General features: G+C 41.0%; 1 protein-coding gene across 1 annotated transcript; it reads left to right on the top strand.

The window, feature by feature from the left end:
* Positions 1-895: 895 nt before the first annotated feature.
* LOC112308857 (olfactory receptor 1D2) lies at positions 896-7,374 on the top strand. Its single transcript, XM_024565142.3, has 2 exons — positions 896-1,063; positions 6,345-7,374. Exon 2 carries the CDS (start codon positions 6,356-6,358, stop codon positions 7,295-7,297), a length of 942 nt encoding a protein of 313 aa, XP_024420910.2. The 5' UTR covers positions 896-1,063; positions 6,345-6,355; the 3' UTR covers positions 7,298-7,374.
* The last annotated feature ends 4,597 nt before the right edge of the window (positions 7,375-11,971 follow it).

The raw sequence follows: 11,971 nt of genomic DNA on the forward strand, positions 1-11,971 counted from the left end.
CAAACAAGAGAGTATAAAAGGTACTGTTTAAATAAAGTACAAAAATGAGCAAAACTAATGGACGCTAGTAGGAGTCAGGGGAGTGAGTGCCCTTGTAGGAATACTATCTAGAAAAGAACATGAGAGATCTTTGCAGGGCTGGGAATGTGTTCATCTGGCTGCTGGTTACTCTTGTTTGTTTAGTTTGTAAAGAGTCTGGTCAAAATTTTCTGGCTTGGCTCTATCTCAAAAACCCTTGTAAACATGATTGTTTTTCCATCTATGTCTGATTATTGTATTAGCTGGAGTCCCTGTGTTATGCTTTCATCTGTTGTTCTTGCTTTTAGAACCCTATTTCCTATACATATTTGCTTCTCTGGGTTTGGGCTGAATATTGTGTTTAAAAAACTATTAAGAGAAATAATTGGAGGTCTAAGATGACACTATTCCCCTCCAAATATTATGTTTTTCCATTGCTTTTCCTTAGTACTCAGGTTTACTAGCAATCTGAAATCATCCTAATCCAAATATAGTGCTTGAGATTTTTCCAGTCTTCCAAAGACTCCAAGCCAGGAGGTCTTCTTTAATTATGGCTTATTCTTACTCCTAGGGTGCCCTTTAGGATTGCTGCCCAATGTGGAATTGGTTTACTCCTCATAAACAACTCATTTCCCAAGGCTTTTGCTTACAGATACTAATACTGGAGCAATTATCCAGGTTCATCTCAACAAGCCATCTTGGGATTGTTGTCCCCAACGCCTCTTCAAAACTGACAAATGGGCCTGATGTGGCTCCAGCTCAGTCCCTTTCCTCAGGAACCTGGTATCAAGGGGTTAGTTCTCAGATTCCCAAGGATTGTCAGAGTGTCCACAGCCTTACATGCTCCTCCTTTCATGCAGGCACTGAAGATCCAGCAAGTAATTCCTCCTTCCCAGCTTCAGCCAATAGGATGAATCACCAAATCCCATTCAGAAACAACACCTTACAATCCCTTACGTCCTGACAAATTTTCATCCTGTACAGAAAGAAAGTGAAAGCAGCAGAACGAGGCAACTTTGAGACCAGCACAGACAGAGGGGGTAAGGTCTGGACATCTCAGACATTCTCCTCTCCCCTCCTGCACCCCTCTCTCTCTCTCTCCCCTCTTTCTTCCTCCCCCCTTTTCTTATCTTCTCTCTTCTCCATTTTCTCTATCTCACAAAAACATATACTTTGAGTATCTTCAGATAATCTACCTTCTTAGCTTTTAACAGTAATATAACAATCCCTCCAATCTTTTTTTTCATTCTATAGTTTTCTTTTTTTAATGATAAATGAAAAATATTTATGTAGTTTTGATTGTATTATTGACTGTATTATTTGTGCCTTTTTTCAATTTTTAAATTATTTTATTGTTGTTCAATTACAGTTGTCTGCATTTTCTCCCCACCCCTCTATCCCACCCCAGCCAAACCCACCTCCCTCCCCTGCTTCCACCCTCCCCCTTGGTTTTGTCCATGTGTCCTTTATAGTAGTTCCTGAAAACCCTTCTCCCCACTATCCCTTCCCCCCTCACCTCTGGCTATTGTTACATTGTTCTTAACTTCAGTGGAGCATTATGCTAAGTGAAATAAGCCAGATGGTGAGGGACAAATACCATATGATCTCATCTTTAACTGGAACATAATCAACAAAAGAAAAAAGCAAAATATAACCAGAGACATTGAAGTTAAGAACAATCTAACATTATATTGTCTTCAAACTGCTGTCAAACAGTATTGTGTGTGATTCTCAAACTTTCAAGAAAGATGAATGGGTAGGATGAGGAGGCTCAAGGAGATTGTGTGCCCTCCTCAAGGTCATGCAGCTAGAGAGCAACCCAGGAGATATGAAAGGAAAGTTGTCCAATGCTGAGTTTAGAGCCCTTTTCCACGCCGCCCCACGCTCTTTCCCCTCTCCACCCAGCCACACTGCAGAGTGAATTAAAGACAACTGACCACACAAATGTTCAGAACTTCCTGACTCCTACAAGCTAGGAACAGTGTTTCCCAAAGTGTACAGTCAGAATCTCCAGGTGATTAAAAAACAAAAAAACTTGGCTCTCAATACTGAAGGAAGGACATAAGGGGACAAGAACAAAGGCTTTTTGTTTTATTTTTTAATTAATTTATTTATTTTTATTCAGTTACAATTGTCTGCATTTTCTCCCCATCCCTCCACCCCACCCCAGCCAGTCCCACCTCCCTCCCTGACCTCTACCCTCCCCCTTGATTTTGTCCCTGTGTCCTTTATAGTAGCTCCTATAGACCCCTCTCCCCACTATTCCCTCCCCACTCCCCTCTGGCTATTGTTACAATCTTCTTAATTTCAATGTCTCTAGCAGAGAGAAAAAAGGAGCTTATACCCTTTGCAGTGGCATGGATGGAACTGGAGAGCATTATGCTAAGTGAAATAAGCCAGGCGGTGAGGGACAAATACCATATGATCTCACCTTTAACTGGAACATAATCAATAAAAGGCTTTTTGTTTTAAAGCATCCCAGGTGATTTTAATGTGCAATAAAATGAGAGAGATGCCTGACTTGAGGCCTAGAAAGCAGAGGAACCAAATCCTCTGGATGTCCTCTGGAGTTGCCCAGCCCTCTTACCTGTCTCCTGCCTTCTCTCCTGCCAGGCAGATGCACTTCACATATACCAAGCTAGGTTTGTAGCTGTCTATTTTAAGTTGATGGTCACTTTAGTTTGAACACATTCTACAATATAATCATTAGCATTTTCACTCACCCCTTCCACATTTATGTTTTTGTCATTATTTACTTCTTTTCTATATGTTTGTGTGTGTCTCTCTCTTAAGTTACTGTAGTGTTACACACTACTCTACTTTTGCCTTTTAACCTTTGTACTAGCTACTGTTGGGTGATTCACTGTTTTTATTATGTATTTGCCTTCATCAGAGAAAACTCTTTTCTTTTAGTATTTTCTTATTCATATTTTTCATTTGTTTCTCCTTCCTCTTAAATAAGCCCCTTTAACATTTCTTGTAATACTGTTTTGGTAGTGATAAACTCCAGCTTTTTCTTGTCTTGGGAGCTCTTCCTTCTATTCTAAATGATAGCCTTGCTGGGTAGAGGGATCTTGGTTGCAGGTCCTTGCTTTTCATCACTTGAATTATTTCATACCAATCCCTCTGGCCTGTAAATTTTCTGTTGAGAAATCAGCTGACAGTCTTATGGGGGCTTCTTTGTATGTACCTAACTGTTTTTCTCTTGCTGAAGTTAAGATTCTCTCTTTGTCTTTAACCTTTGGCATTTCAATTATGATGTGTCTTGGCATGTGCCTCTTTTGAGTTCATCTTATTTTAAACTCTCTCTGCTTCCTGGACTTACATGTCTATTTCCTTTAGCAGGTTAGAGAAGTTTTCAATCATTATTTCTTCAAATAGGTTTTCAATCCCTTGATCTCTCTTTTCCTTCTGGTAGCCCTATGATGTGAATGTTGATGTGCTTGATGTGGTCCCAGAGATTGCTTAAACTAACCTCATTTCTTGGATTCTTTTTTTCTTTTTGCTGCTCTGATTGGGTGTTTTCTGCTACCTTGTCTTCCAAGTCACTGATTTATTCCTCTGCTTCATCTAATCCACTGTTGATTCCCTGTAATGTATTCTTCATTTCAGTTATTATTCCTCCTCATTTATGACTGGTTCTTTTTTGTTTCTATCTTCTTTTTTATATTTCCTATCTCTTTGTTGAAGTTCTCACTGAGATAATCTATTCTTCCCCTCAGTTCCTTGACCAGTTCCTTATAACCAGTGTTTTGAACTCTGCATCTGGTAGATTGTTTGTCTCCATTTTGCTTAGTTCTCTTTCTGGGGTTTTGTTCTGTCCTTTCATTTGGGACATGTCTCTTTGTCTCCTCATTTGGGCTGCCTCCCTGTGTTTGTTTCTATGTATTAGGTAGAGTTTCTATGTCTCCCAGTCTTGGCAGGGTGGTCTTATGTGGTAGGTTTCCTGCTAGACCCAGTGGCACTGTCTCCCTATCTACCTGAGCTAGCATCCCAGGGGTGCCCTTTGTGTGTGTTGTGTGTGCTGTTTTGTTTGAGTTGAGTTTTGATTGTTGTTGGCACATCAGTGGGTGGGTTTGTACCTGTGGCTGACTGGCTATGAGAACTGGCTATGACTACAACATACAAGCTGTTGTGTGGGAGCTAAGCCCACAGAGCCAGGCTCACTTTAGTGGGGCTTTGGTGCCTGCTGAATCCACCTTTTGGGTATGTCATTTGTGCTGCTCGTTGGGTGGTGCTCTGGTATGCTCTGAAGCCCAGGTGTTTTGGTTCTGGGGCCTCTTGGTACAGGCCAAAGTCTACCACTGCCTGTGTCTTCATAGGAGCTACAAAGTGACCTGTGGTTGGTAGCTGCCTGTGCTGGTCTTGGAGATACCTGGGAGTGGGTATGCTGTGAATAGAGGCCAACCACCACTAGTGCCTGGCTTGGGGACAAGAGGCCAGCTGCTGCTTGTTTGGGGACCTTTTGGAGATTTTTAGGATAGTCCATAGCATGAGCCCAGAGCAGCTGCCTGTGTGGATTATCATGTGAAAGAGGTTCAGGCCTGGCAGGTGAATTGGCTGGGATGAAGTCCCAGAGAATCATCATGGTAGGTGAAGAGCAATGTTAGCCAAGTGAATGGAGACTAAGATTTGGTGTAGGCCTGTGTGCTGCTGGCTGGGTGAGGCAAGGGCTCAAAAAAAGGAACAGTGGCACCTACTAGCATTTCTGCCTGCATCTAGGGTCTGTGTCAGGGGGAGGTTCAACAAAGGAACAATGGCACCTGATGACACTTTAGTCCCAGAGGGGCTGCCCTTACAGCCCTTACCCTGAAGCCAAACAATTCAGCTCCTCCCCATATTACCCTGGTGCTTTCATGCTGCTGTCCCTTTTCCTGAACTTAAGGCAAGTGAGGCTGTGCTCAGGCCCTTTAAAGGATGCCTATGTTTTCAGTAGCCCTTTGTGTCACCCAGACTGAGTCCCTGCTGATTTTCACAGCCAGAAGTTGTAGAGACTTATCTGCCCAGCACTGGTGCTCCAGGTTTGGGTAACCTGATGTGGGGCTGGGACCCCTTGCTCCTCAGGGGGGACCTCTGCAGCCAGGATATCTCTTCAAACTCTTAACCACCACACATGGATGTGAGACCAGCCCATTTCACCCCTCCTGCCCACCTCAATGTGGCTTCTTTTTATATCCTTAAGTATATAAGTTCTGTTCAGCTAGTCTTCAGATGGTTCTCAAGTGTGGTTGTTCCATAATTTACCTGTAATTTTGATGTGGTTGCGGGAGGAGGAGAGCACAGTGTTTACCTGCTCTGCCATCTTGACCAGAAGTCCTCATGCTTATTTTTAGATTAAATGTAGATGAGCTTTGTTTTCTTAAAAACCCTATTAGAATTATGATTTTGGATAAGTTAAATTTTACATTAATTTGGTAGAATATGTACCTTTGCAATAGTTCATCTTCCTATCTGGAATCTTAGTATATCTATCAGTTTATTAAGATTTTACTTTATGACTCTGAAGAATTTGAAGACCCTGTCTGATTCTCATTAACATCTTAATGCATAGTGTTCTTTGTTGATAATGTGAATGGAACTGTTGAACATCATATTTTAATCTTATTATACCTGATTATTGTTTACTACTAATAACAATAATGAATATTTCTTGGGTACTCACTGAAGGTTAGCTCCTTGTATTAAGCACTTTATTATTTAATTTTATTCTCAGTTTCACCCATTTTTTCACATTAAGAAATGGAGTCAAAGAACTTATAACTTGCCTAAGTTTTCACAGCTAGAAAGTGTCAGAGCCCAGACTTCTTTTCAAGTGTTCTGACCTTTCTTTTTATTTCTAACCACATTTCAGCTGATTGTTTTAGGTTTCCCAAATAGATCATCCTATCAGCAAATGATGATAATTTTTCCATTTTCTTTTCAATATTTTTAATTTTCCCCTTTGTCCAATTGTATAACACCAGTTTCTTATACTGCATACATCTGTTTTAAATATCATGTAAGTGTGTACAATATTATAATATAACATACTAATCTTTAAGCACTTCTAAGAGAGTTATAAGATGATATTATATAAAATAATACAGTTGATGTTATTCCTATTATATTTAGTATGCCAGATTAGATATGGCTGGAATTATTAAATTACATAAAGGTTGTCGATGTACTGTTTCTGTGTTTATTATCACATTGTTTCTTATGCAAAAAAAAAAGTAAAATCTAGCTTAAGATATTTTTAATGCTCAAAAACAATTGGTTTTAATTATTTGAATGTTCTTATTTGATTGAGGGTATATAGTAAATGTCTGTTGGTGCTGATATTGCAGAAAGGTGGGAAATGCATGGAGGCAACCAGAGCGGCGTCTCAGACTTCATACTCCTGGGGCTCTCCGAGAGTCCTGAAGACCAGAGGGTCCTGTTCTGGATGTTCCTGCCCATGTATCTGGTCACAGTGGTGGGAAATTCACTCATCATCCTGGCCATAGGCACTGACTCACGCCTGCACACTCCCATGTACTTCTTCCTGGCCAATCTCTCCTTCACTGACCTCTTCTTTGTCACCAACACAGTCCCCAACACACTGGTGAACCTTCAGTCCCAGAACAGAGCCATCTCCTACACAGGATGTCTGACACAGCTCTACTTCCTGGTCTCCTTGGTGGCCCTGGACAACCTCATCCTGGCCACAATGGCATATGACCGCTATGTGGCCATCTGCCGCCCCCTTCACTACACCACAGTCATGAGCCCTGGGCTCTGTATTTTGTTCCTCACCTTATGTTGGGTGATCTCTGTCCTCTATGGCCTCATCCACACCCTCCTCATGACCAGGGTGACCTTCTGTGGGTCTCGGAAGATCCACTACATTTTCTGTGAGATGTACGTCCTGCTGAGGATCGCATGTTCCAACACCCAAGTCAATCACATTGTGTTGATTGCCACAGGATCCCTCATATTCCTCGCACCCTTTGGGTTCATGATCATGTCCTATGTCCGAATTGTCAGTGCCATCTTCCAAATACCATCAGCCTCTAGCAAGTACAAAGCCTTCTCCACCTGTGCCTCCCATCTGGCTGTGGTCACCCTCTTCTATGGGACACTTTGTATGGTATATCTGAAGCCCCTCAACACCTACTCCATGAAGGACTCAGTGGCCACAGTAATGTATGCTGTGGTCACTCCCATGATGAACCCCTTCATCTACAGCCTGAGGAACAAGGACATGCATGGGGCTCTGGGAAGACTTCTCCTAGGGAAAGCCTTCCAGAGGTTCACATGAGGGTAATTTTGAACAAGGCATTAAAGCAAAGACTAAGAATTTCTTCCACCGTGTACAAAGCATTATCCTATGGGGGATACAGGAGTGATTAGGACAGAGCTCCTCCTTAGAATGAGTTCAATATATGTGATGAAGAAAATACTTATATAGTAACCCAGTGCCCCTCAGACATCATCAGCCCTGGCAATAAATAAGGTCACAGAACGCTAATGCTAGAAGTTTGCAGGATTAAAGCCTTCAACTGGCCTGACACAGGACCACGGTCCCAGTCTTACTGACACGTATCCAGTTATGTCCTAGTGGGTCTCTCATGTTCTTTAGCCACACACACCTCTCATACTTTTCTAAAGTCTGAACTATTCTAAGGGGATGGTTGACAGCAAGCCATTTATAAAAGACATCTTGTGCTACTCCCACTGCAGAATCGCTGAGTGAAGTTTCCCCCTTCCTAATGCTCTCTTGGGCCCCACTCCCACTGCTTCACTTCTGACCCAAAGTCCCTCTGGACACAGCCCTGATGTTCAGGCAGAAAAGCAAGAAATATCTCTTCTTTGTTCTGGGAAGATTTTTGTCCTTTGGTCTTCAAAATATTATCTCTCTTGCCTTTTTCCTGCATTCCTTTTCTCTGACTGAAGTCAGACTTTATCTTTGGGATGTCCATCCTATCCTTTACTTCTGTGGCTCCTCTTCTTCATCTCTTCTTCATTTCTTCTAAAAAGAACTTTCAAGCATATCAACACATGCTCATGAGCAGGCATGATAGTGGAGGCAATAATAGGATGGGAGAAGGTAATTGTGAAACCCAATCTCTACTTAGGTTCTACGATTCTGACACCAATTCAGACGTGTATGTTTTTTTCCACACCACCAAACAATTCTCTGACATCAACTGGGTGGCCTACAATTAAACTCAATTCTGATATTATCTACCTGGAGTTAATATCAGATCCCATAGGTTAAGGGCTCAGTCCTACAAGACTCCACTTCAGACACAAATCACAAGTCCAGGTTGTCATCTATGCTTCTGAAAGACTAGCTATGGATCAAAGTTTCCAACAATCCCCTCCAGGGGTTCAATTAATTTTCTAGAGTGGCTTACAGAACTTAGAGAACCATTTTACTTAGTATATTACCAGTTTGTTATAAAAAGATATAACTCAGGAACAGCCAGATGGAAAAGATGCATAGAGCAAGGTGCATGAGAAAGAGCATGGAGCTTCCATGCCTTCCCTGGGCATACCTCTCTCTCCAAGCCTCTATGTGTCACCAACCCAGGAGCTCTCTGATCCCCGGGCTTTTGAGTTTTATACAGACTTCATTACATAGGAATAATTATTAAATTATTGGTCATTAGTGATTAATTCAGCATCCATCTCCTCACCCCTCTCCAAAGTTTCGTTGGTTGGCTGGTTCCCCTGGAAATAAGCCCCAACCTTACATGCTTTCCAAAGATCACCTCATTAACATAAACTCAGGTCTGGTTAAAAGGGATTTGTAATGAATATCAAGACACCATTACACTCTTATCACTTAGGAAACTCTAAAAGTTTTAGGAGCTCTATGCCAGAAATGGGAGGGAGATCACATATATACGTATATATACAAATATATTAAAAATCACAATATCACAGCCATGTTAATATATAGGAATACTCAATATTGTCAAGATCTCAGTTTTTCCAAATTTGACCTATCAATTAAATGTAATCCCAATTAAAATCCCAGCAAGTTATTTTTTGGATAGCAATAAACAGACTCTAATATTTATATGTGGTTTGAGCACTGGCCTGCAAACTGAAGGGTCACTGGTTTGATTTCCAGTCAGGGAACATGCCTGGGTTGTAGGCCAGGTTGCCAGTTGGGGCCAGGTGAGGGGCAACCTCTCTTTCTGCCTCCTTTCCCCTCTCTCTAAAAAATAAATAAAATCTTTTAAAATTTTTTAATTAAACAAATATTCTAATGTTTATTGAGTGAGGTAGAAGACTCAAAAGAGTCAACACAATATTGAAACAGGAAAAAAAAAGTTGACCCTATGCAACTCCAAGACTTACCACAGCCCTGGTCACTGTAGCTCAGTTGGTTGGAGCATCATCCCATAAAACAAAATGTTGCAGGTTCAGTTCCAGTAAGGGAATATGTCTAGGTTGCAGGTTTGGTCCCTACCTGGTTGGAGCATGTACAGGAGGCAACCAACCAATGTTCCTCTCTCACATGAATGTTTCTCTCCTTCTCCCTCTCCCCCCACTTCCCTTCTCTCTAAAATCAATAAGCATGCCCTTGGGTGAGGATTGAAAAAAAAGACTTACTATAAAGTTACTGTGATCAAACTGTCGTATTGGAGAAAGAATGGACAAAAATGTTAATGAAATAGGACACAGAGCCCAGAAATGGACCCACATAAATATGGTCAACTAATCTTTAACAAAGAAACAAAGGTAATACAATGAAGCAAAGAGAGTCTTTTTAACAAATGGTTCTAGAACAACTGGGATGTTCACATGTAAAAAAAAAAAAAGGAATCTAGACAAAGACCTTATGTCCTTCACAAAAATTAATTGAAAATGTATTACAAATATAAACATTAAGTGCAAAACTATAAAACACCTACAAGATAACATGAGAAAACCTAGGGTGCCCTCCAGGGTTTGTGGTTGAGGAGGCCTGGTCTAGGCCACTGGGGCTGGGAACATACATGGAGCGGGGTGGTTGCCTGGCCTGATGAATTCATTGAATGTGAAGCTCCAGTGGATCATGTTGGAAATGCAACCACACGTCAGGAACTTGGTTATGGTGTCTCAAGTTCAGTGGTCTGGCCTACAGTGATGTGAAACACACGTCAGTCCAGTGCTGGGCCCTGGATGGAATTGAGGGTGCCAGTCCTGGACCCTCCCCATGAGAGGATGAACCTTGTATAAAGTATACCAGACACTCCTTCACAACCACTCTACTCTACTCTTTCTTCCTGGAATGTTTTGGAGTAGATTGTTTCTGTCTGGGACACATTGGCACAGCATTAGGGAAGCTATTGATGCTGGGAGGACTTGGGGTTTGGTGGTTTGTTGACCTTATATTACTTATAACTGGAGGGCTGATGCCAAGTGATGGCAGCAGTTGGTGCACTGCTTACTAAAAAGAGCTGCCCTTATGGGCCAGGGAGACCAGTCTTCTGAACTCACCTCTACAGGCTCAGAACCCTTCCTTGACCAGACTTGACCATTACTTGCCCACTTTGAAGGGAATGGGATTGCTTAGGAAGGTTTCTTTCAACTGTGGATTTTCAACCTAAATTTTACCTCTCAGACTAGAAAAAAGAAGCAAACAATGTTGCGGGACACAAGTTTATACCTTTCCCCATGTACAAAATATACAGGCTAGCAACTAATTTATAAGCTGCAAAGGGGTTCCTATGCTCTTTATTTCTATACATGGCTATGTCTTCAATCCTGTGGAGCAAGTGGACCCAACAGGATGAGCAAAGTGAATATTTTTAGCCTTGAGCCTTTTGTGACCCTGAAGCTCATGCAGAGAACTGAAGCTGAACCAATGAAAATCTTCAGCAGAAGCAGAAATGGCCATGGATTTAATACACATTGAAATTTCGACTTTCTAAATTTAAAATGCTTTATAAGGCTTGTCAACCTGGCATGCTGTTTGGGTATTCTCAGTAGGTAGAATGAAACTCAAAATATATTTGTTTTGCTAAAAGTGAGACAATTGAAGTGAACTATTCTATTAGTGAACCCTATTGTTTTGCCTCTACTATAGTTAAGAGGCCATATGTATGTGGAAATATATATATACCTATATATAAAGTTTCATTTCAATTATGGTCTGAAAGCCAAGAGTACCAGACCTGGGTTACACTCTCATCTTGGCAGAATTTTCCTATCTAACAAGTAGCATTTACCAGTTTAGAGAGCCCATGTTGTAGGCTGGTAAAAAAAACAATTTCATCCAAATGACTATAAAACTGTTCTTCATGATCAGATAAGATGAGGAGCATCATGCTCTTGGAAAGAAAGACAGACTGTTATTTAAAGGAGATTATTATTGAGTGCTGGGCAGATTTAGGATGTGATTTGTGGGGAGAAGGAGAAACTGAGCACTTTCTGTCAAAATACGGTACCAGAAGCTTTCGCTGTGGCTACAGTAGTCAGTCATAGAGAAAGGGACACACCCAGCCTTTTGCATTCCCAAATCACTGGGAATAAAGGAAATGTTTTGAATAGCAAGTGGTTTTATAAACGTAGTTCCTGTCCTTTGATATCCAAGTTGAAAAGAACTGTTAAATACAAAGTAAAAGGAGGACTTTATGGACAAGTCAAACTAAGATTCTGCTATTTGGAATAACTTATAAATTCTAGAAGCAATTAAGTCAGGACTATCCAAAGTTTAGTTTCATAACAATTGACTTAAACACCAAGAATCGCAGTTAAAATAACTCAGGGTATGCTCTATCCTTATGAAATGGCTTTTCTAAAAGCTTCAGCTTTATAACCCCTGATCAATATGATCACTGTTTTTATATTATTAAATGGTGGCAATTGTGTAAAAATTAAAACAGATTATTCTGTTCTGTCTTGAAAGTTCTGTACCACACTGACCTTAACATGTTGACAAGAGTAATAATTGGTAGTTTTTAATCTCTATAATCTCTATAATCTAAGCCAGTGT

Source organism: Desmodus rotundus, chromosome 9 (genome assembly GCF_022682495.2).
Source record: "Desmodus rotundus isolate HL8 chromosome 9, HLdesRot8A.1, whole genome shotgun sequence".
Lineage (NCBI taxonomy): Eukaryota > Metazoa > Chordata > Mammalia > Chiroptera > Phyllostomidae > Desmodus > Desmodus rotundus.

What these genes read in the sequence shown, in the direction of transcription:
- LOC112308857 (XM_024565142.3), top strand. Translation starts at nt 6,356, where the DNA reads ATGCATGGAGGCAACCAGAGCGGCGTCTCAGACTTCATACTCCTGGGG.